General features: G+C 53.9%; 1 protein-coding gene across 2 annotated transcripts in view; it reads right to left on the minus strand.

Annotated features, from left to right (window-relative positions):
- Window positions 1-1487: 1487 nt before the first annotated feature.
- Window positions 1488-24178, minus strand: part of GRK5 (G protein-coupled receptor kinase 5) — a 197634-nt gene continuing 174943 nt past the window's right edge. The window contains exons 7-16 of one of the 2 annotated variants that reach the window (XM_019725274.2): window positions 22956-23019; window positions 21384-21524; window positions 18774-18964; window positions 16068-16105; window positions 14215-14304; window positions 12474-12682; window positions 8401-8538; window positions 7117-7254; window positions 6387-6518; window positions 1488-5722 (exon numbers count right to left, since the gene is read on the minus strand). In XM_019725274.2, the coding sequence (XP_019580833.1) occupies window positions 5624-5722; window positions 6387-6518; window positions 7117-7254; window positions 8401-8538; window positions 12474-12682; window positions 14215-14304; window positions 16068-16105; window positions 18774-18964; window positions 21384-21524; window positions 22956-23019 (1240 nt within the window). In that variant the 3' untranslated portion in view covers window positions 1488-5623. The remainder of the gene's footprint in view (window positions 5723-6386; window positions 6519-7116; window positions 7255-8400; window positions 8539-12473; window positions 12683-14214; window positions 14305-16067; window positions 16106-18773; window positions 18965-21383; window positions 21525-22955; window positions 23020-24178) is intronic. The other variant, XM_074338979.1, reaches the window with a different exon arrangement.

Here is a 24178-nt window from a genome sequence, read left to right on the forward strand (position 1 = left end):
TTCCAGGAGAGAACTGTTTTGAGTCTCAGCTGCTCCCACTGCACCCCCATCGCTAACCAGTCCCCCTTTCTCTTCAGTTTCAGAGTCCCCCAATAGGCAGAATCCTCTCATTCCTTTCCTCTAATTAAGAAAGGTACCTGCTTCTGGGAGCCAAGGGTAAGTAACTGTTGCAGTTGCTACCTTCTCTGTGAGGCGGGCCCCAGGCCCTGCCGGGAGTCGTGCAAAAGCAAACCTTGACTCCCAGCTCAGGGTGCTCCGCCTACTGAGCACCGAGCACTGAGCACCGCTGCGAAGGCCTCGCGCTCTGGGTGGGGCTGGCGCGAGTGTGGGTCTAGCACCCCCGCCTGTCCTGAGGTCAAAGATCAAAAGGGGTCCAGAGACAACCAGGGTGACGGTGTCCTCCAGGGACACCTTCTGTGCTGAGTGTCACACATGTTCCAGGCTGCGCAGGGATCTCATTTTATAGACAAAGACCCCAAGACTCAGTTCAGCAGCTACTTAAGGTTGTCCAGTAAGTAAGCGGTTGCCTGAGCCCAGAGCCTGTCTCATTCTACCACTGAGCCAAGCAGGTGGCAGGGGGGCTGAAGGGGCCTCAGGTCCTAGATGGAGACCTGGGCTCTGAGGCACTCAGGTTTCCTGACCTGCTGGTTACCCAGTCCCAGCGTGTGGCTGGCTGGGTGAAGGCCAGAAGCACCCCTCTCTGCACAGCCTGCCTCAGAGTAAAAACACATCCTGTCACGCAAAACATGCCAGGGAGAGGTGTGAATGCCTGTCTGATGTGTGGGTGCCAGCACTGACTTCTGACCGGGCTCCTGCTTGGGGCCCTGTGGCAGGATCACTTCTGGGGTCACTGCTGGGTTTGGGCTCAAAGCCAATCAACCTGGACAGGGTTCAGGTGGGCTCCTGAGGCCCTGCCCACTGGAGCTGGGCCATCTTGGGAAGGTCAGGGGAGGTCAGCGTGTGGGCCAGCTTTGGGTGGGGCTGAACCCTCCACCTGAGCGGAGGGTTAACTCAAAGACAGCAGGTGCTGGCACCTTGCAGGGCGGCTGTCACATGCAGAAGGACCAGAACAATAGCTCAGCAGAAGGAAAGAAGCAGTCATTTTCATTAAGGAATTTATTTCTCTTAAAAAAACAAGAACAGTGGTTCGATCTAGGTACAGCAGCACTGTGACGTCTGAGACGGAACATACAAAGATTCCGCGCAGCAGGAGAACAAAAGCTCTTATCCTCAGGAATGACCTCCAAAATGGAATTATTTTCATTCACCCATGTTAAAATTTCCCTGAAAAAAAAAAAAAAAAAGAAACCTTTGGATACTAGGATTATTACTTTAACACTACCGACAGCCACTAAGCTCTTCTGTGGAGAACATCTGCTTTTGATCTATTACAAAAATGACCCATTGAAGGACCAGGAAAGACATCTAGATTCTTCTTTGGGGAATTGTCCTTCCTTTCTAGGGAGAGCCAGCTTTTCACGTGTTTCTTTTTTTTTTTTAAACTTTTATTTATTTTAGGTGTGTTTTTCCAGGACCCATCAGCTCCAAGTCAAGTAGTTGTTTCAATCTAGTTATGGAGGGCGCAGCTCACTGGCCCATGCAGGGATTGAACTGGCAACCTTGTTGTTAAGAGCACCACCCTCTAACCAATTGAGCTAACCGGCTGCCCCTTTTCATGTGTTTTAACCACTGTCTGCAGCACAAGCCTTTAAAATCAGACCAAGAGAGACACCCTGAGCAGGGTTAGACCCGCACAACTGAGCTTCCGAAACTGGGCGTTAGTTCTGGAAGCAGGTGCGGCAGGGGCCTCAGAGATGAGGCATCACCGCCATCATCTGTGGTGAGCAGAGAGAAGTGAGCTCTCCACTGTTCATGACTCAGGGCTCCGGTGCTTCAAAATGCACAAAGGCTTCACACACTCTCTTTCCATAACAAAGGCTAGAAAGTTAGGTCCTGTCTCAGAGGGTGGCCCTAGGCAGGGCACAGGTGCTCTCAGGGATTCTGGAGCACACAGCAGTGCCAGAGGACAGCTGGTGTTTCCTCTTCATCTCAGTGGACTTCTGGTCGTCCACGAGGCCACTGTTCCCTTTCGTGAGGCCTGGGAAGCAGGCTCGAGGAGGCCCCGGTTCTCCCTCCATATTGAGGGGTGGGTCAGCAGCTCATGAGACAGTCGGTGAGAAACAAACCGTTGATCTGAGCCTTTCGGTAAAGGACACAGGTGTGGAAGATAAAGAGGAGCTCTGCAGTGGCTGGGCTCCTTGGAGAGGCATGGAGACCCTGGCTTCTCGGAGCTCAGGCCCTGAGCCTCAGCAGAGCTTGCAGGCCCAAAGGTATTCGGCCACATCCAACTTATGCCTTCAATGCCAAGGTTTGCCCTCAGAACTCACAGCCATATGTCCCAGGGCGCTGCTTGTCAAGTGTGCATATAACCAGGCCACACCACTTCTGTGCAGCATAGCCACCCTTCCACCCACCCTCCAAGACTGGGTGTTCCCTGTTGCTAAGAGCAGTGCGTTTCAGGAAACAAGTATACTTTCCTGGGCTGCTCAAGACATAGCAACACTTCGCTACTGCGCAAGTGAGCAGCTCAAAGCTCATGGTTTAGAAAGCGAGGCTCCTGGCCTGGAAAGAAGGGCGAAGGAGTCGCTGTGGGATGTGGTGCCAGCCTCCATGAAGGTGATACTATGGGTGATGCAATGAGAACCCCTGGGGGGCTGGATGAATACTCATCAGTCACGGTGATCGTGGCAGAGACCACCCCTGTCCCACCAGAGACAGCAGCTTGTCTCTGGGAACTGGAAACAGAGATGCTGCTGCAAGACCCTGCGTCTCACCTCAAAGGCACGAAGTCAGTGAACTTCCGGTGAGAAAAATGTCAGGCTTGGAGAAAGAAATGCTCTCTGTGAAGAGCTCAAATGCAATAAAAAGATTTCAATCCACTCACTGTCCAAATATGCCTCATCCTGGACAGGTGGATGGATGGGTGGGAAGGTTTTTTTGTTTTTAAATTAAAAAATACCTTTAAAAATGCAGTTATAAGAAACAAGCTGGAGTAGAAGCAATTGGGGTGGGGGTGGGGAGAAGGGTCAGAGACAGGATCTGTGGTGATTGGTGAAAGGAGGGCTGATTTTCAGGCTCTGTTCTAAATTAAGACTTCCCTTCTCTTGCACAAAGCAATGGGCCGAAAGGAAGAAGAGGTTTGGAAAGGCCAGGGACTCTGACCCTATGTCCTACAGGCACTCGCGGGGGGCCGGTGGATGTGAAGGAAGACTCCAGTTATTTTAAGTCACACAAGGACTTCTGCTGTAGCATCGGTTGAGCTCTCATGCTGTAGAAGCACACTAAGCGGATTTATGTTTTCTTTCTTGCTCCTTGAGGATTCTCTACTGCAAATGGCCAGTGTGTTGGTTTTGAGGCCTAAAAAGAGACTGGCCTCTCAATGCCGGCCTACTTGGTAAGGGTTGGGTTGCAGCGAATTGGACAAAATAAGTGAAACTGCTAGATAGGAGGGCTGGTGATTATCCCAGGATGATGACCGTCCTTCTGGTCATATAGAAAGGAGGGTCAGCAAGAGCTTGGGGGTCTCAAAAGAGCTTGGGGGTCAAAGAGCTTTCCACTACTTGGCAAAAACCGAATATAGCTGTTTGCATTTATCTTGTATTCAGCCCAAGAAGGGTAATTCAGGCAGCCTCATGAGACAAGAACCGGTCCTGAAGAAAATAATACGGCCCATTAAAGGGACCTGAGGGAAGCCCAGCTGTTTCTTCTCTCCCATTTGTTTGTAAAAATGACCTCAAAATGATCAGTCCCAATGGACAGGCTTTCGAGAAGGATGCCCTAGGACCACGGGTAACGTTTAGGAAAAGAGCATGGAAACTGGGACACAAGGCTGACATCCTCGCTACGCTGTCCTCCCCCCCAGAAGCTCATGCCCCAAAGTTGCCTGAGTCGCCCAGAGAAATAAGGCTGGCATGGCCTAGGATGCGTCAGAATGACCTGGTGAGCTTTCAAAACATGCAGACGCCTAGGTTTGGGGTAAAGCCTGGAACCCGCATTTTATGAGCGTAGGGCCCTCACTGGGAGAAACCCTGGCGGTTTCCTGGTGGCTGAGACCAGGCCTGTCTGAGCCCAGCCGGGGAGCAGAGGAAGTGACCCACTTACCCTGTCCCAGAGGGAAGGCGAGGGCGGGTTTGCTCCTCTCAGAGGCAGCTGGGGAGGCCAGTGGCTCCCTGGGACTACATGGCCATGCTCTAAGGGCCTGGGGACTGTCCTCAGAGGCCCTGGTCTGGCCAAGCCACCAAGTCCTCCTGAGGCTACCTCTGCCTGAATCTTTAAGACCCCCATTAGAGCTGGCCTCTGCCCGCCTCTCCTGGGAGGTGACAGTGAGCTTGTCTTGAGCTTCTTTGGTGGCCCAACCTCTCCTTGGGCATTCTGGAGAGCTAACCCCATCCACGCCACCTGGGCCAATGAATCTGTGGGCCCCAGGAAGCTCTCAAGGCCCTGTGAGCCCGTGAAGACTTAAGGAACAAGCCCAGAGCCCCTGGGCAGGCCCACCCTCCCTCTACAGACTCATCCAGGATGACCCACTGACTCCACTCCCTGATGCCCCCATGGGCCATACAGGTTTGGGACATTTGGGGCTCTGTGACGACTCCTATCATTGCGATGCTTCTCTTAAAAATAGAATAAAACAACACTCCCCCCCCAAAAAAAAAAGCCTCCTTAAAACATATTGGCTTTAGCAGTCAGAACCTGCTTAGAAAGAAAGAGGCCCAGAGACCACTGTGCTGAAGACTCCTGGCTCCACAGACCAGCCGCCTTTCAGATGGAAGAAGAGACCGAGGCCAGAGCCACAAGGGCACCGGGAGCCCCTGCAGGGACAGGGCACCTTCCACCGGAGCTGCCCCAGGAAACCCATGGACCCAGCAGAGGACGTCCCAGCTGGGGGAGAAGTCCCAACAGTGTCTCGGAGGATTTAATTCCAATTCTTACAAGGCAACAGAAGGGTGATACCAATGAGAGGGCAAGGTTAGAGAGATGGATACAACCAATCCTTTTAAAGGTGAAATGTGAATCATTTTCTACATTTAATAAAAACGTTTTCTCATTTGAGGCTCTGGAAGTCTTGAGTCACATTTTTTTTTTTAATCCCCCCACCCCCTCTAAAATGTCTGAAAACACATGGCTTAACAGTGGCTGCACAGAAAATATACACCCTCAAAGTCTGACTTTCATTTAAATACAAATATACAAAATGTAAACTGAGACAATAGAGAAATTTACAAAACTTTTCTTTAAAAATAATAAAGACAAAATTCAGTTCTAGTTATGACGCTATTAAAATACGTGCAAGTCGTCGTATCCAATTGGATTTCTATTGCAATGTCCGACAGAGACAAATCCAGTCCACCCCGGCTCGAGGGCCACCTCTGCAAACAGACCTGAGTGGAAATTGCTTTGAGAAGCCTAGAGGCTCTGTGTTGAGGGGGTGACAGCCTCCTTGCCCGGCTCCTGGAGGGCTCCCCCATCCGCCCGGCCAGAGCAGAAGCTCCATGGGTCACAAGGTCCGCTTCTGAGAAGGGTCGAGGCTGGTCCCACTGTGGACTTCAAGGCTAAGCTGGAACTAGCTGCTTCCGGTGGAGTTGGAACTGACATGGTTTGAATTTATGTGGTGGTTAAAACTGCTCTTGGAATTGGGCGAACTCTTGGAATTGTTCTGATGCTGGGAGTGGGGTGTAAGCAGGGAGAGAGAGGGAGAGAGAAAGCAAGTCAGTCCTCGCAGAGCCAGGCCCTGTGGCCTGCACGTCACAGGGGCCTCTGGACCTGGATGTAGGGCTGTGGGTCAGGGGCTGCTGACCAGAACTCTTCTTGCTTTTAGCTGCCTTTTGCACTCTCTCTGCAGACTCAGGTCCAGTGTTCTAGCAGGGGTGGCTCTGTCCCCACGGGACATCGTCTGGAGACATTTTACAATGAGAGGGGGGGTAGGGAGTGGGGTGCTACTGGTATCTGGTGGCTGGAGGCCAGAGAGGCTGCTAAATACCCGTCAGTGCACAAGATAGCCCACGTGACAAAGAACCCAAAACGTCAACAGTGCCAAGGTGAAGAAAGCCTGAGGAAAGGTAAACTTGGGGCTGGCCCTGCCCTTCCACCCTGGGGGGCCCATGAGCCAGTGGGTTTTGGGGGGCTTCAGACAGGTTGCCTGCCCCTTCAAGGTTGCCGCTGCCCCCCGGTCTCCCAAGCCCCACATGTGGTTGGAAATCTGCAGCTTTGGTCTCAATGGCAGGGAAGTGCCTGGGCCCAGGGTCCCCGGGGCAGAGGCCAGGACAGCTGCGCGTGGTGGTGGTGGTGGTGGGGGATGAGGGGGGTGTGGGGGGGTGACCTCTCACCTGACGCTTGAAGATTCTCTGGAGCAGCCCTTTCTTTGGTGGTTCTGGTGGGTGACTTCTGTTCAGGTCTGGCGAGAGGGTACCATTGGGTCCAAACACGTTCAGCTCCTTGAAGCACTCTGTTTCTATCATCTGGAGTAGCGGTGCATAAACATGGGCAGTGTGAGGGGCTGCGGCTGTCATCTTGGGTGGAGAGGAACCCCAGCACCGAGCCTTGGGCTGACACCTGCCCCAGAGCCTGGTCCTACCAGGTCCTCCACCTGCTGTCCGTCTTACCAGGGCCAGGACCCAGTCAGCTCCCACCTGCCCACTGCCTGTCCCCGACGGCCTTGTATGCGCCTTCACTGAGAAGGCAGAAGACATCCACCACCAAACCTCCTTCACCCCACTGAAGCCCAGGTCACCCCACATGCTCCGGAACCTCCCCCTTTCAGGGCTTCAGCCCCCTCCTCTGCCCTGTCATTTCTATCTCATCCGACCCAACTCTAAGACCCCCAACTCACTCCCACTTGTGCCTCCAGCCACTGCTCCATTTTTCCCTCCTTTCCCAGCCAAACGTCTCAAGAGAGTCATCCAGACTGGCCGCGCCTGTCCTGCCTCCTCTTCCCTTTTCTGACCCCACCCCACACAATGCCCGAGTCCAGGCCACAAGGACGCCTGACCCAGCAGTCCCTCTCCTGTCTTCATGGCACCCCAACCGCCAGGGCGAGGCCGCCCCCGGCCTGCTCACCTCGTTCTGCCAGGGGATGGGCACGGAGCCGGTGGAGAACTTGGAGTAGAAGTCGTCGTCCGTGTGGTCCAGGTTGACGCCCTTCACCGTGGAGAACTGCTCGATGTCCAACACGTCCTTACAGTACACGGCCCGGGGCTGAGAGGGCAGAGGTCAGTCGCACGCGCCCTGCCCATGGCCCCGCTGTCCCCCAGCCAGGCCTGGGGGTCTTATGGAGGAGCGGAGGGGCGTCTGCCCGAGGCCACCCCCCACCTCGGGAACCTGTGCTGCCCTCTCTGAGATCCGCCAAGCAGACCCTGGCCAGGGTGAAACGTGAGCTCAGGGTGTCTAGGGCCCCTTCCTGCAATCATGCCCTCCCACATGCCACAGGTCACCCATGTTTTTCCTCCAGGCCGGGCCAGGGGGGTGGGGGCAGTCAGAACACCCCTATCTCTCAGCTCACACTCTTCGGCACCCCTGGAGATCCCCACTCCCCTATCAGGTATTCTTTCTCTCCCCAAAGCCCACAGGATTGGGGCAGTGGAAATGTTTCCAAAGTCATCGCTGTTGGAATGAGGGCTGGCAGCTTGGGGGCTCTGGTCTAGTTCTCCACAGAGAGAAAAATACTGGTTCCCAGGGCCAGGCAAGGGCATGGCAGAGACAGTGCTTCACCAGGAACAGTGACGCAGGGATGCAGCGATGGAGGATGTCCCAGGAGGACCTCCCAGCCCCTCCTCATGAGAGGGTGCAGCACCCAGGCTCTGCAGCCAGACAGGCCGGGCTGGGGTCCCAGCTGTGGTGCTTGGGAACTTGGGGAAAGTCACATAGCTCCATTGGCCTGTTTCCTCACCTGCAAAATGGGATACAGCAGCACCTGTGCCAGCTGGGGCTGTGGCAAATGCTGTTACCGAGCCTGGTGCCGTGCCACGAGCTGCCACTGTTACGGCAGTCGTATCTTTTGTCTCACTCGCTTCTCAAACGTGCAATGGGGGCTGCTCTATGTCAGGACTCACGAAATGAACCTGGATGGGCTTTGCCCTCCAGGAGTTCAAAGTTGGTGGAGAGGCCTCCCAGGGGCCCTGGAAGCCTGGGGGTCTGGAGTCAAGGACTTCAGAAAGGTGATGACTCCAGGATGGGTGCAGAAGGACCCCCGACCTGGCAACATGTCTGTTAGTAGAGAGCAGAGGCTGCCTCCTGCCCACGGGTCCCCTCAGCTCCCTGTCAGGGCCCAGCATGGACATTCAGGGAAATTGAAGGTTGTGAACCAGTGCACAGGCTCAGTCCGGGCTGGGGGAGGCTACTCACGTCTGGAATGAAGGGAGGGTCCAACATCCCGGCTTCTAAGCGCTTGAAATTCATGTTCCTGAAGAAGGGGTGTCTCTTGACCTCTGCAGCGCCCTCTGCCTGGCAGCCCAGCCTCTGCTTTGCATCTTTGGTGAGCAGCTGTGAAAAGACAGAGTCCCATGTGGCCATGCCTAGGGGCCCTTCCTCCTCCTGGAGGCAGAGGGGCTGTGGGAGGCCTGTGGTCACCTCCGTGTCACAGGTGCATCCCTCAGCCTCTCCGGTGTCCCTCGTCCAGGCTTCTCCAGCCTGTGCAACCCAGTGGATGTGGCCTGGCCCTGCTCAGGGCTTGTTTCACGGTCACGTCCGGGGCCACATCCAGAGCCTGCTGAGATGCCTGCAGCCTCCAGGACAGCAGGAATGCCCGGTGCCTGTGAGTACTGGGCACCCACTGATGTTCGCTGAGTGGATGGTACCTCTTCTGATACAGGGAAGCTGCAAGGGCGAGGGCTCTACCTGGAGGTCTCTCATTCACTTACTCAACTCACAAGTACAGAGCTGACTTGAGCCTACTTGGTGCAAACCACTGTGCTGGGGGAGAGGGAGGGAAGAAAGGCAAAATCGTGTTTAGAGGCCCCATCAATGCAATAAAGATGCAACACCACGGGGTCAGGGGAACGCAAACTGGCTGCCAGCTGGGGGGTCGGGAACCTTCCTGGGGAAGGGGCATTAGGGACAGATAGGCTTTCAAAAGGCAGGAAGGTGAAGACACCAGGTAAAGGGACATAGGGGTGTGTATGGGGCGCTCCCATCTGAGTGTGAGTGGAGGGTGAGTGTGGGGTCCAGTCAATGTGATGGGGACTGGTTGGAAGAGGTGACAGAGGGTCCTGAAGGCCAGGTCTGCAGGTAGTGGGGAGCCAGGAGATTGGGACAGGGGAGTGTCCTCATCGAACCTAGAGGCAGGAGGGTTGCTAGGAGAGGAAAAGGCTGCAGGGCAGACGGCCAGGGCAGGTGGGATGAAGGTCGATGAGGCGGGAGGGCTGAGCCTCAGCTGATGATGGAGGAAGCAGCCAGGTGACGTCCACAGGACGGAGGCCCCTGCCCCGAAGTCCCAGTGTCCCTGCCTCACTGCACTGCACCTTGTACACAGTTGGAATCTAGTTTGCTTTGAACGTAAAATCAAGGTGGGCAGTCTGCACCTGAGGAAGTCCAGCCCTTTCTGTCACCAGTACCTTGGGCCTTCTGTGCTCGTCCTTCCAGACGCATTCCCAGCTGGTCTGTGTGGGCTGGTGGCGCAGTGAGAGCCAGCAGGCAGGTGAGCCTCCTGGGGCTCCCGGTCTGGAGGGGGAGGCTCTCAGGGACAGCCCCTATCCCAAACAAAGGACTCCAGGGTGGCAGTGGGGCAAGCACCACGTCATAGCCTTGAAAGGACTAAGCCGTGAGTCCACTGACCACCTAGATGTGTTTCGCCCAGTGAGCTGGTAGCTCAGGGACTCAGCGTCTCTTCCCCGGGGCTTTTACCTTTGCACAAAAGCTTCGGGAATCGGGCTGCGCTGCGCCCGAGCTCCTCCCTGCTCTGCTAAATCCCAAAGAGGCAGGCTCCTCGTGGGGACCTGACCTCCTGGCTGCAGACCCCAGCGCCTGCCAGTGCTGGCCAGACAGGTGACACAAATGAGAGCGATAAAGGTGAGGGGTGGGCCAGGTGGGCTGTGCCAGACTGCCCATCAGCTCCCATCAGGCAGGAATGTCAGCCAGGCCTGCTGCTTTTATCAAGAGAAGCCAGAAAATCCAGGTTTTTATGTGAAATCTCTCCAATAATAAATCTTGGTAATGAACCCACCATTCACTTCTTTCCAAAACACTGTGCAGAATGAACTAAACATCTACCTACACGATGCCTGTTTGCAACTATGACACCAGGTGTACACCAGAAGTGAGGGAGAGGTGGTGAGAGGGAGAGGGCCTTCCTGGAGGCAGAGGACTAGCGATGGGCTAGGACAGGTGAGACTGAGATGGCGGAAGTGCCAGAGGAAGGGAGCTGGCTGGGACTCAGCAGGGGCCTAAGAAGGTGGGGGCTGGGGGCTGGGCCTACGGGCTGGACTCAGGGGAGAGGGCAGTGAGATGCATGAATTTCAGGACCCCAGGGGCAGTGGCGAGGGGCTGCCAAAATGGAATGGGGGACAGAATCTAGGGACCGAGGACCGGCTTCCTTGCTGTTTGTAGAGAGGCTTTCTCAGGCAGGCAGGGCTGGAGCTGCACAGGGCCTCCATGGTCTTCTTATAATTGGGCCCTACTGTGTCCTGAGCCAGCACCCATCGGAGGGGAGAGAGCAAGCCTGGCTGCCAGACCAGACGGGCTGTGGTTAAAGGCACAGAGGAACCCCAAGACCAGAATCCCAAGACCCCAGGGTCATTTTTAGGAAGATGGAGCAAGACCAGAGGCCTCCCGCCGTTCTTCCCGCTGAGGAAGACGACAGGATGTTGGTTTGACACGAGGCACCCACAGGCCCAGGTCTACCTGGAGCCCCAGGCTCAGCGCCACTTTTTCCACCCGTGGCCACCAGGGGGCAGACGAGGGACAGCAGCGCCTCGTCCTGGGGCCGAAAGCCAGGCGCCAAAGTGGATGACTGCGGCCTCTGTGCCTCTCTGTCCTCTCAGCACCTCCCAGGTGCCTGTTGGGGTCTCTTAAGACCTGCTTCTCTGAATCCTTGACCCTGACCTGGGACAGCTGATGATGCTCTGACCTCCCTTTTCAGTCCCTCGCTGAGTTTGGTCCCACTGGGTATATACTCACCCTGACTGACACAACAAAGTATAGTTGGCACTGCCCACCTCTAGTTTTCAAACATCCCCAGGAGCCCACATTTCCATTTACCTGCCTTTTTCTGCCTTGCTTTCCCTATCTTCCCACCCAACTCTGGCTGCTGTGACTACCTGTTCTCTTAGAGGCCTCGGGCTTTGTAGGCAAGTGCCCAGCTGCAGGTTGGCCCGTGGGCTACAGGCTCTGGGTGTGTGTTTGCCCATGGACCTGCTGCCCCTCCCTCACTGTCTCTCACACATGCAAATGACAGAACTGTGCATCCTCTTTTTTCTGGAAGCGGTCAGATGGCAGCTCAAATGCTAATCCTTCTTCCCAGGGCTCTGTGACGTCAGACTGAAGGTGGTAAGAGGAAGTGGTCAAGCAGCCGGTGGATGGATCCAGGAGAGGGGCCTCCTGGGGACGGGCAGCCAGGCCAGGTGGTTCCTAAGCCCCCAGCAGTGCAGCGTCTGGTTTTCTAGCAGCACAAGCTTTGCTACTTTTCTTCCGCTCCCAGGCCTGCTCTTCTCCACACTCCAGCCTAGTTGCTATGCACACGGTTCAGAGGTGGGAGGTCCCACCTGCCTGCCTGCTGCTCTGGGTACAGCAACACTCCAGGAGAGAATGTCCATGTGCTTGCAAGTGCGCAGACTGGACACTCAGGCCCCCCGGTCTCTGTGTGGCCGCCACTGGAGGGCAGCTGCCTGAGGTGTGGGTGCCAGCACAGCTGTGTTGGGCACCAGAGGGAGGAGGGCCCCAAGGGGCACAGCAGAAGTTGGGAGCCTAAGAGCCAGGCAGGAGCCGGAAGTGGCCATTCCCCCATAAAGCCCCTGGCCAGGCTGAAGGAAAGGGCAGTGGTCCAGGGGTGGACTCTCTTCCAGCCCCATTTTTGATGGTTCTTGGCACTCCTTCCTCTGTCTGGCTTCCCAGCCCCAATCTGTCCCCCCTCCCCCTGCCGCCTATCTAAGTGTCACTCCTCACGTGCGCCCTGCCTAGATGGGTCAAATCTCACTACCCATTGATACTGCCATATAGGTGTGACCAGCATGCCACTTATAGAGGGAATGCTGGGCTATAAGATGTTCAAAGACTGAGAATATCACCACCCAGCAGCCGTGGCCTCGCCGACCACCCCAGTGCAGCAGCAGCTCCGGCACCTCTGGCGTGGTCTCACTGCCCACACCCTAACGTGCCCAGACCCGGGCCACCGCAGTCGTTTGCTGTTCTCAGCTGGGAGCGGCGAGCGGAAACACCGCTGGACACCTGGCCCAAGGGCAGCCTCTGGCTCACCAGGAGCTCACCATTTTGCAGATGGACTTGGCCTCCTCGGAGAACTTGTGGGAATACACCTCCTCGGTCTCCAGGACCCGGCAATCCACCTCCTCCCGCTTCACCTTCTCCTTGCGGCCTCGGAACGGTGACTGGCCCTCGATCATCTCATAGATGAGGCAGCCCAGACCCCAGTAGTCGGGGCTCAGGCCATATCTCTGGTTATTCAGGACCTCTGGAGCTGGGGGCAGAGGAGGGGAGTGAGGAAAGGTGAGAGACAGCTGGTGGCAGGACAGCCCAGGCACCCGGGCGCAGGGCTGTGACTCATGCCAGCCAGGCCTCAGAAGTCCTGCTCCCAGTAGAGATAATGTTCCTCATGAAGCCTTGAACGTCATGGCTTGGACAGCTTCCCCTGCTGTCTCCTACTCACCAACTGCTACATATACCACCTCCTCCAAGGAGCCTACCCTGATTGCTCTCCTCTATGCTCCCACAGGACTCTGTGGCTTCAGAAGCCTGACCACAGTGGATGGAAACATCCCACTCCTTTAATGTCTTCCCCTAGAATATGAGTTGCTTTATTCACTGCTGTGTCCCAGTAACAGGTATGACAGCTGGCACATAGTGGGTGTCGCATATATACATTTGTATCAATGAACGAGGGCATGTTCACTCAAATTAAAGATGATTTTAAATTTACCTGGAATTCAAACAGACTCTTCCTATGGCTTCCCTACTACTTTGATAAAATGACTTATAGATTCACCATAGAAGTGCAAAAAAGATAGTTTCACGTCATCAGGCAGGTCACACATATCCAGAGGCAAATGTACACACACGTGTTGGCATGTACGCAACAGGGGCTGTGTAGACAGATACATGCCACGCTGCACCGAGGAGACACACACAGGTGCACAGCAGACATGTACACAGGTGCAGGTAGATCTGTCAGTCCCCCACCTATCCATCCATTATCTATCTATCTATCTATCTATCTATCTATCTATCTATCTATCTATCTATCATCTTCTATCTATCGTCCAACCATCAGCATTTGCATGTGTATACACACAGTCACATACACACAGAAACAAATCCCACAGGTTCCCAAATGTCATGCAGTCTGAAAAGGACCCTCTAGCACCACCACATACAGAATCCTGTGCACGTGCTATTGGCATGAGGGTGGCAGAGGACAACCACATCCCTGGCCCCCAGAGCTTTCTGGAGCCCTCTACCCTTGGGGTGAGTGAAGGCATGTGTGTGAGGTGTGCAGAAGAAGCCCAGGGGCGCTCCCTAATTGGAAGGGGATGGATCCAGGGGACTGGATGTAACTCCGTCTCTTCCCTGCAGCCCCAGGAAGACAGTCTCAGAGTCGCCTCAGGAGAGGCAGGGCCAGGAGCTCAAGGCTGGTGTCTACTTAGAATCACGCTTGGTGACACAGAAGTGGTGTGCTTCTCTCCTTTCTGAGCCTGTCCTAATGACCTCCCTCGTCTCAGCCTCTCACGGAAAGGCTGCCCGCCAACCCACCGGACCCCCACTTCTGAGCAGTGCTGTGTGCCATCCCTGGCCACTGAGCCTGAGAATGGCTTGGCTTTAGACACAGGTGGGGCTGGGGTTGGGGATTACAGAGAGCTCAGTTGAGTCAAGTCACATCCAATGCTGCCCCCAACCTGGCTAAGACCTCTCACCTCCCACTGAGGGTCCACTTTTGATCAGAGCCGCACAAAGAGTCCAGGGACGGGTGTGGGCAGGGGCCACACCCAAACTTACCCATGTAACCGACGGTGCCCACCCGGCCACGGATCAGGTCTCCCTCGGGGATCTTCACGGCAAGGCCCAGGTCCGAGATCCTAATGTGGCCTGAAGGGGAAGAGCAGGGTCAGCAGGTGGTGCATTTGCGCCCCCACCCCAGGCAGGGCCACAGATTTGCCGTGTACCCCTGGGCAAGGCATGTGAACTCTGTGTTTTCATTTATTGCACAGAGAGGGGCACTCCAATCTGCTATTTCAGGGTGACAGCAGACCCTTGGGAGAGTCCAGGTGTCAGAGGATGTGGGTAAATCATTATTTTTTAGGAGAAACACATAAAGATGCAAAAGGACGCCTGAATTTGGCTGGACGTTAGCCGACCTGCCTCATAAAATGCTCTAATGGGCTTCTTGGAAGGCTGAGGTCACAAAGTTTAAAATGCCTTGGCCTGATTCTGGGATTGCTTCATGGAAAAAATGTGAGATTCTCCTGACATTTTGCAACAATTTGCTTAAGGGGAAAAATTATAAAGCAATTCTGAAAGCAACTCCCTGCCCTGCCTCAGTAGTCTTGGAGGTGGTTTGCTCCCTTTAGAGAAACAAGATGGAAGATGCCCAGGCCCCTGGAGACTGGGAGATGGCTCAGAGCTCCCATCCAGGACTGACCCTCAAAGGCTGAGACAGCATGCTGAGCGCTCGTCTTCATGTTGTCTCAGCTGGTGGCCCACCCAGGGACAGGGGTCACGGCCACATCTGACCCTGCAGGAAGGAACACTGCCCCCATCCCCGTCTGCGGGTGCCAGGGCCCCCACAGCCTGGACCTCAGCAAAGCCCAATGCCAGGGTCCACGGCCAGGCCAGAGTTGCGTGGGTCCCCCAGGTTCAGTGGCTCCTGACAAAAGCAGGAAGGGTGAAGGGAGCATGTGGATTCCAGCCATTGGGGCAGAGGTCAGTGGTGGGCACGGCTCTGAGACCAGCAGGGAATAGGAAGCCTGGTGGCCACCGGGCCCTCTGCCTGCTCCTCCACATGGCAGCATCACCAGGTCACCAACGACCGGTCCCCTACCCTATCTGGGGCTGCCTGGTGTCTGGGGCACACTGGGGGATCTGGCCTCTGCTCTTGGCTCCCCACTGATATTGCTAGGTGACCACGGCAACTTGGCTCCTCTGAGCCTTCATCTTGTCATCTGTAAAATGGGCACAGGGATGCCAGCTCTTTGCCCTCTGTGGAGATGGGAAGATCTACTCAAATTAAAGACATCAAAAGCATTTCCTAGGCCTGACAGCCTATGCAGTTGTGAGGCATTGCTGTGGCTATCCTTGTTAGCCATGCGTGCACACAAGAGAAAAATAACAATAGTGATGTACAAACACTAATGACTAACAGACTTATAACTGGCTATGGTTGACAAAACAATTTCCCCTCAAGCTATCTTGTCGGAACTTCACCACCACCCTCTGACGTAGGCAGGGCAGGGCCCCTTGTTTCCCTTTTACAAACAAGGAAGATGAGGTACAGAGAAGTTGTGCTAGAGTTCAGTATTTGCCCAGCATCTCTGAAATTCTGGACTCCTCATTCAGCACATAGTTCTCTCTCTCTCTCTCCCCTCCTCCTTCTCCTCCCTCCCCCCCTTTGTCTCTCTCCACTGAGCCACACGGCTTCTTACCAAGTGGGAGCTTTAGCCACGCCCACTGCCTTCCCCAGGATCCCAGGACAGAGGAGATGGAAAGGGTCCTCCTCCTTCTTGCCCACTGCCCTCCCGTGGGCCCAGGGTGGGCGCCTGAGTCTCCGGAAGGCCCTCTGCTCCCTTTGGGTTGCGATGCTCACCTCAGCTACACAGTAGGAAAAGGATGTTCTGAGCGGCTCCCTGACTTACCATAATCATCCAGCAGGATATTTTCAGGTTTCAAATCTCTGAAAGGGAAAGATCACAAGATGTGAGTGTGGCTATTCTGGGCAGCAAGGGCACACGTGCATCTGGGGGGACCCCTTGGGCCAGCCAGGCCTGCAGATTTCCTCCCCACTTCCTGGCTCAGGCTGTCTGTCCTCTCTCTGGGTGAAGACAATCTTGGGCTAATTTCTCTCCTTCCAGTGTTTGTCACAGGGATATTCCCGACCCTGGAGAGTGACTAGGAAGGAGGTTAGGCCAAGGCTGGTCCTGGCTCCTGTCCACATACTGTCAGCCCCCAGGGCTGAGAACACATCTGGCTGGGGTGGTGACAGACCCCCCAGGACTGGCAAGACCCTGAGGTCTCAGGAGGCCCTGGGGGGCCCTGAAGGCAGAGCAGGGCCTGGGAATAAAGGGAGGGAAGTTACTGAAAACAAAGCACCAGCTGTAGAATTGGGACAGAGAATCGTAGGGATGAGGATGGCTGCCCCCAGGAGAATGACCCCCTTGGAAGGGGGCCCCAGGATCCTGGGATATCTCCCAACTCCAGCTGAGCCACAGCCTGGGAGAAATTGCAGCCAGAAGGTACAGCTGTAGGTGTGGCCACCTTCTCCTGTCTCTAATGTCTCTCTTCTCTTTGATGAGACAATCATGCTCCTAAGAAAGAGAACCTCTCCATTCCCAGTAGGGGGAATAGGCAGCAGAAGTGTCTAGTTTTACTAATAAAAGGTCTCCCCATGAGTAAAAGAACAGCCAGTAGGACGGTGTATGTGCAACTCACCATTGGGAAAACAATACACAGCATCTGGGTTGAGGATTGGTTCTCAACCAACTGGTTTTGTTGATTTAACTGATGGCAGCTGTCCTCATGGGGCATGGTTAATGTGCCCAAATGCCGTGGGCAGCCTCACAAAGTGATAATTGCTTTTCGTATGTAGTTATTCATCACAAAATACTTTTTGTTGTTGTTGTTACTTAATTTGCATTTTTTTGATGTGTTAATAATTCCAAATAAGGGCAAGAGCCATTGACTCAAAAAACCAGCAGCCACAGGACTGGAGAGTGGGCCAGTGGGCACAGGCCAGAACCCCAGCCCACGAGAGGCCAAGGCAAGTGTTCAGGCTGGAACTCGGTGGGCCGCCTTCCTTTTTTTTTAATGAAAGGCAATTAAGTGGAGGATTCTTTCTCCCACTCTTAGGAAAACTGTTCTGACTCTCTTCTCACTTGAATGAAAACAAAAGCATAAATGGGGAGATGGGGGGGGGGGAAGGGCATGTCGTCAAGACCTTCCTTCTTGTTTTGAAAACCTTGGACTCCCAAGATAATCTCCACCAAGGGCTCCATGGCAAAAGTCTTCAAACTGGGGTTTGTGTGCTGGGGATCTGTGGGGGAACTGCCCAGGGGGTTCCCAAAGGCTGGGATTTCTAGGTCCTTAATATCATAATGCCTCTCATGGCGTCCTTTGGGATCTCCCCTCCCAGCTCGTCTCCTAACCGGCAGAAGAAAAACAGGCCCCGCCCAGCTCCTGAATATTAATTACTATGGTGTCCTTCTCCAAGGTCCCCATTAGAAGTGGGATCTCCTACCATGTTTCCCCAAAATGAAGACCTAGCCGGACCATCAGCTCTAATGCGTCTTTTGGAGCAAAAATTAATATAAGACCCGGTATTGTATTATATTATTATATTATTATATTATATTATACTGATCTTATATTATAGTTAAATAAGAACAGGTATTAGATTATATTATTATTATTATTATTAATTATCATTATTATATAAGACCCGGTCTTATAGTAAAATAAGATCGGGTCTTACATTAATTTTTGCTCCAAAAGATGCTTTAGAGCTGATGGTCTGGCTAGGTCTTATTTTTGGGGAAACACGGTAGTAATAACTACAATGGCAACTCAACAGAAGAAATTATTTTGATACTTAAGAAATTAAAAACAACAAAACTTATATATCCACATGTTTCAGAGCTGAATGCTGATCAATGAAAGACTTTTAGGCAAAAAATTACATTACTTTATAAAAACATTCTGTGAGGGAGGAAGGGAGGGAGTGGAGGAGAAAATGGGAGGAAATTCCTCACCATTAAAGAGTTTCATGCATTTTTTAGATGGATGATAGTGGAAATCAATTTGCCACAACAATTAGATTCCACTGGATACCTTTAAAAATGCGATATCACTGTTCAGTTTCAAAATATGAGTATTAACCACTATTTAAACATATGATAGGCTATTTCAGATGTCTACTTAAAGTGTATGAGGGCACAGAAATGTGTCAGAATTCTTTGAGGAGGTCTGTGAGACAAGTTTGCAGGACTCTGCTGCCAGAACCTGGACCCGGTCCTGCAAGGTCGGGCAGTGTGGGACGGAAGGAGGCCTGCTGGTGGTGCTGACCCTCCTGAGGTCTTCCTGGGGCTGGGTCCAGGCCACAGCCACAGGCTCCACCGCGATTCCTCGGGCACTGAGTGAAGGGACCAGTGGCCACCACGTTTGGCCCGCCTCAGCAGCCCACCTCACTCACTCAGTTCCAAGGTGGGAGTTTATCTGACTCAAGCACCTTCACCCACGAGGGCAATGACTAGGCCTCGGTTCCCAGGCCAGGAATGACCAACGACCCAAGGCAGGGACGGGTCCCCACCCACTCAGACCCAGGTGGGAGGACGGGTGAGCCTGCTCACCTGTACACGGTGTTCTCACGGTGCAGGTCCTCCAAGCCGCACAGGATCTCTGCCGCATAGAACAAGGCTCGCTCCTCCTCAAAGCCAGGGTTGCCCATGTTGTAGATGTGGAACTTCAGGTCCCCCCCGTTCATGATGGTCAGAACCAAGCACAGTGCATCCTTGGTCTCATAAGCATAGGCCAGGTTGACCTGGGAGCACAGGACAGCAGCACCGTGAGATTCTGCCAACTGCCCCCCCTTCTGCTCTTCCTCCTCAGGGTCCTCTAAGCTGGCGGGGGAGCTGACGCAGTTTCATGCCACCCCCCTGCACCCAGACAGCCTCATAGCGCCCTGTCCGCTGCCCCTCTGGGCTGATGAAGGACTCACACCTTCCAATTCAGTGGTTCCAGGTGAGGAGGCAAAGGGGGAGTGGCACCGGGTCCCCTGCCCTTTCAGGGATCCGGCCAGGATGGTGACTTTGTGTTTACACCACAAAAGCACATGCAGGCATTAGTTGGCCAAAACTGTATGTTGCCTTGTTGGCTGGTCAAGAAAAGCAAGGCCCAGATGCCGTCAAACGTCATCATTGCAGGGACGCGGGACTGGGCTGTGGAGGTGGCCAGCGGGGCTTCATGAAGTGGAAATCAGCGTGGCAGAGACAGTCTCCCGCTGCACGCAGGACACGCCTGGCCAGAGGGACCATAAGCAGAGGGGATCTAGTCCCTTGCTGGTGGAGACCAGCCTGAGGCGCATGGGCAGAGGCCATGGGGGGTGGGAGAGGCGGCGGGACTGCGTCTGAGGCAAAGTACACTGGGTGGTAGTCGTCCTTCTCCACTTACAGAGATGGTACAAATGAAATCTGGCCACCATGGACCCGGCTGGAGATAGGCTGGGCCAGAAAACTTGGATACAAATATCAGGATCAACAGGGTTATTTCTGAGAAAGGAGACAATGGCAGTGAGGGTGAGAGCTCTGGGGACTGTGCTCTGGCACCAACGGACAGCGCTGCTCCCCGACCCTCCCCACACCTACCCAGGTGATCACCTAGGAAGGACTCCAGGAGGGGCAGAGGACAGGGGACAGTCGAGGAAGGTCCACGCCCTTGAAGACGTGTCCCTTCAGGTCTGCCAGGCACACAGCCTTTCCCTGATTAGAAACTACCATCACCAACCCCGACAAGAGCCAGAACAGTCCTTTCTTTTACTGACGAGGGCTACAGCATTGAGATGGCGACAGTGGTCCCTATTGAAGGGGGCTGGCAGCACCGAGGAAGGTTCCAGAATCAAAGAGGCCTGGGGTCAAAATAATGGGTGGTGTTGGTCTCGTCCACTGCGTCCCACACAACCCCATCTGCTGGGTGGGGCTGGCAGCTGGTGGCAGCCTGGGATGAGACCCAGAGACGCACACTTCTGTCCCCTTTGAGCGTCACCTTATAACCACCCCTTTCTAGGGAATAATGCGAGCACGAGGCCCATGGCATGTCTTGCTCTCACACACAGCTGGTGGGCGTTTAACTGGGGCAACCTTCACGGAGAGCTACCAAACGGAAGGCACACACACCCTCTGACACAGCATACATCCTGCAGACACTTTCACAGAAACGTGCCAAAGGGAGGTTCAAGGATGGACATCGCAGCCTGGTTTGCAGTGGCTTCAAAACCAGAAACGCTCCTATCCATGGGGACTGGCTGCATAGGTTCTGGTTTCTCTCTTCCCTGTAGACCAGGGGAATGGCGCACAGCGTTTTAAAAAAAGGTGCAGCCATAGATCTGGATATAGAAAACAATCTACATTTTAAGGGGAAATTAAACATTCATGCTCAATGAATCGAACATGTGGAAATGGTTCCTTAAAGAAGGAGGCTTTTGTTTTTATTTTGTATCTGTCTGTGCTGTTTGAATTTTTACCTTGTACATACATTGTTTTTTTGTAGTGACATGTGGCAGAGACACTTAGAGCTGACCAAATACACTCTTCCACATCTCCCTGCAGGTGGCGTGCCCCTTGCAGGGACGAGCTCTGGCCCACAGACTGCAGGCAGAAGTGAGGCTTGTCACTGCCTGCACCCCAGAGCACACTTCCATGACTAAGATGGAGGAGGGTGGCCCGGTGACTGGATCCCATGCGAGTGACAGAACAGTCTTTGGTGTTTTCAGCTACTGTGAGTTGGGGTTAATTTGTTACAGCAACAGAGCTTAGCTTAGACGGAGAAACACCGCGGACATAAACATAACAAGATGGCGCCTCTCCAAAGGCTGACTCCACCATCTCCGCCATGAGGAAACCAGCCTACAGAGCTCTGTGGAAACAAAGCTCCTTGGCTGGGCCCAGGGTGGGCTTCTTTTGTCCACCGAGGAGCTTATAAGGGGGTCCTGCAGAGTCAGGCCCAAGTTCTACACACAGAGGGGAGCCAGCCTAGCTCTGGTGACAGGACAAAGTCAGCCATCATTGACCATGTGGTGCCTTGTGACAGAGGAGCGTCTGGCTGCCTTTCTGCAGCTTACTCTTCTCACTGCATTTCACCTCCCTGCGGATGGGGAGCTGCCATACTGAAGGACCACCCACTTCCCCAGGGACAGAAGCCCTGGTCTCTAGAGGGTCGCCCGTCACTGGGCCCCGGATACTCACCACAAACTGACTGTTGACCTTTTCTAGGATCTGCTTCTCGTTGAGGGCCATGGACTCCCCTTTCCTCTTTTTGATCCTCTTCTTCTCCAAGCGCTTGCAGGCGTACATTTTACCAGTGGCCCGAACCTGGCAGGCACAGACCTAAGGTGCAAGAAAGAAGCCAAGGAGATGGGAGGGGGGTGGGGATGGGAGAGGAGACAAAGGGATTAGAAAGCACAATACAAATTAGTAGTCACAATACAGCCACGGGGATATGAAAGACAGTTTGAGGAATATAATCAATAATGTTGTAAAGGTTTTGTAGGAGGTCAGATGGGCACACGTCTTACTAGGGAGACCACTTCATGGAGAGTGTAGATGCCTGACCACTGTGCTGTACACCTGAAGCTGAAGTTGAATAATATTGAATGTCAACTATAATTAAATAGACATACAAGGTCACAGCCTGTGGAGCACAGCATAGGGAATAGTCAATGGAGTTGTAACAGCTGTGTACGATGTCAGAGGGTAGGAGACTGGTGAGGAGGGGTGATCATTTTGTGAGGGGTGTAAATGTCTAGTACATTGCTTTGTACACCTGAAACTAATAAAAAAGGAACGGAAGGAAGGAGCCAAACAGATGGAACACGTGAAGCCTGCCTGAAGCTCCTCCATGGCCAGGACGCTGGGCCTCGGGATGGGGACTGCTGGGGCCACAGCTGGCCACGCCTGGCCCTGTGGGAGTCCTCAGCCACAGGACCGGACAATGCCTGGCCTTGGACCCACAGCTGCCTTGGGCCCTGCCCTCAACATCTGGCTTCAGGCCCACTCTGCTCTCCTTCCCCACACTTTAGGTGGATCCTAGATCTAGAAGCCATTTATGCTGATGTTTAGATGACTGGCCGGGGCCTAAAGCACCTTCCTCTCTCACAGGCCACTAGATTTTCTGTCCTAAGTTTCCAACCAGATGCAACCATTGCTAACTGGGGACTTTCAAGCCCCAGCTGCTGGTAGAAGATGCTTGTTGGGGGATCAGTGATGAGAGACCCCCGAGAAGCCCGAGTTTATAATTCAGAGGAATGGAAACCAGGGTACTTGGCTGCTAATCTTAGTTCTGCCCCTTATTGGTTGTGTGCCCTTGGCTGGGTTCCCTAACCATTCTGAACCTCAGCTTTCCTTATCTCTAAAATGGGAATAATAAGGCTTGCCTCACTGCTGGGATCAGACAAAGTTCAACAGTGCATATCGACAGCGTTCTCTGGCCAACTCGTTTAGGCCCCTCATGTCCTCACTTCTCCTTCCAAACACAGCTAAGAACGCCCATTTCTCCTCTCCAGTCTGGAACCCTGCCTGAGGCTGGCTGCAAGAGCAACTCTGTCTCACCTCCACTGCCACACACAAGGAGACTGCTCCACACTCTCCTTTCCCATTTTAGACACATCTGACCTTCCCAAAGGCTCTGAGCCTCCCCCTCCCTCTCCACCAGGGGGCCCACAACCAAGCTGTTTGCTGCTCAGGACACTTTAGGCAGATCCAGAGGGGACAGAAAAGGTGTGTAAAGAATGGGAACTGAAAACATGGACGTTCACTTACCTCCCCAAAGCCCCCTTTTCCTAGCACTCGGTACTGCCTGAAAGTGTTTTTGGTGACTGGTTGCCTGGAAAAAAGCAAGAATCCAACATTGGTCTCATGGTGTGAAGATGCAGAACCCATAAGCAACAGACACTGGCAGCATTGAACAGAGTGGGTGCGAAGCACAACTCCATGCCCTCCTAACCAGGCCAGGGGACCCCAGGATTCATCGCTGCAGATGGGACCTCAAAGACTTACTCTGGGGCTGGGTGTTCAAATCCCAGCCCACCAGGCCAGGTCGCCCTGAAGCCTGGGAGAAGAGCAAAAGGGCAGAAGGCTTGAAAAATGTGAGCTGGAGCCGCTTGACCGCACTTTCCGTGTGGTTCCCCCCTCTCTCCCAAATGCAAATCAGGTGGCTAAACTCAGAAGGAAGCTGTGTCCTCTGTGCATGGAGAGGGGAGGGGGCCAGGAGCCACAGAGGTTCAGTGTCCCACGGAGGACAAGGAAACCGCAGCCCTCCCCACACCTGCACACCTCTGTCTGCCTAGCAGGTCTACAGCACTCTCTCCCCAGGAGCCCGGGGCTATTCCTTCCTGCTCCTCCAGCCCAGGCCTGGCAGAGCCCCGAGAAGACCTGTGTCCAAGTCTCGTCTCAGCAATCTGTCACCATTGGCTCCTGACCTTTCCACCGAGGCCTCTTTATTATATTTCCCATAGCTCCAGAACACTAGAAGGTCCTGTCTGCCAAAAGCAGAATTTAGGAAGTAATCATCACTTCGTGTCTCCAGACGCCCCACTTTAATTAGCCAAAGCCATGTAGCATGTCTAATCAGACAGGGCCTCTGACCACGAGGCAAGGATGGGACTTCTCGGAGTAAGTAAACAAACGTGTTAAGATGCGGAATCTGTGTTGCAGATAACTTGTGCTTTTTCAGCGCTGGCCTGTTTGGCTACGAATAATCAGCTTTTTTTTACCTTTACTGAGGTATAACGGACAGTGTAAACGTGCTGTTTTGATACACGTATACACTGTGAAGTGGTCACCTAACCAAGCTAATTAACATCCTATCACCTCACATGATTACCCTCTCTCTTCTTCTGTCTTTCTTTCCTCCCTCCCCCAACCTCCTCCTTCCTTCCTTCCCCCCTCTTTCCCTCCCTCCCTCCCTTCCTTCCTTCTTTTCTTTCTCTGGTAAGAACCCTTAAGACTTACCCACGCAGCGAAGTTCAAGTATACAACGCAGT

This window comes from Rhinolophus sinicus, linkage group LG07, assembly GCF_036562045.2.
Source record: "Rhinolophus sinicus isolate RSC01 linkage group LG07, ASM3656204v1, whole genome shotgun sequence".
NCBI classification, from domain to species: domain Eukaryota; kingdom Metazoa; phylum Chordata; class Mammalia; order Chiroptera; family Rhinolophidae; genus Rhinolophus; species Rhinolophus sinicus.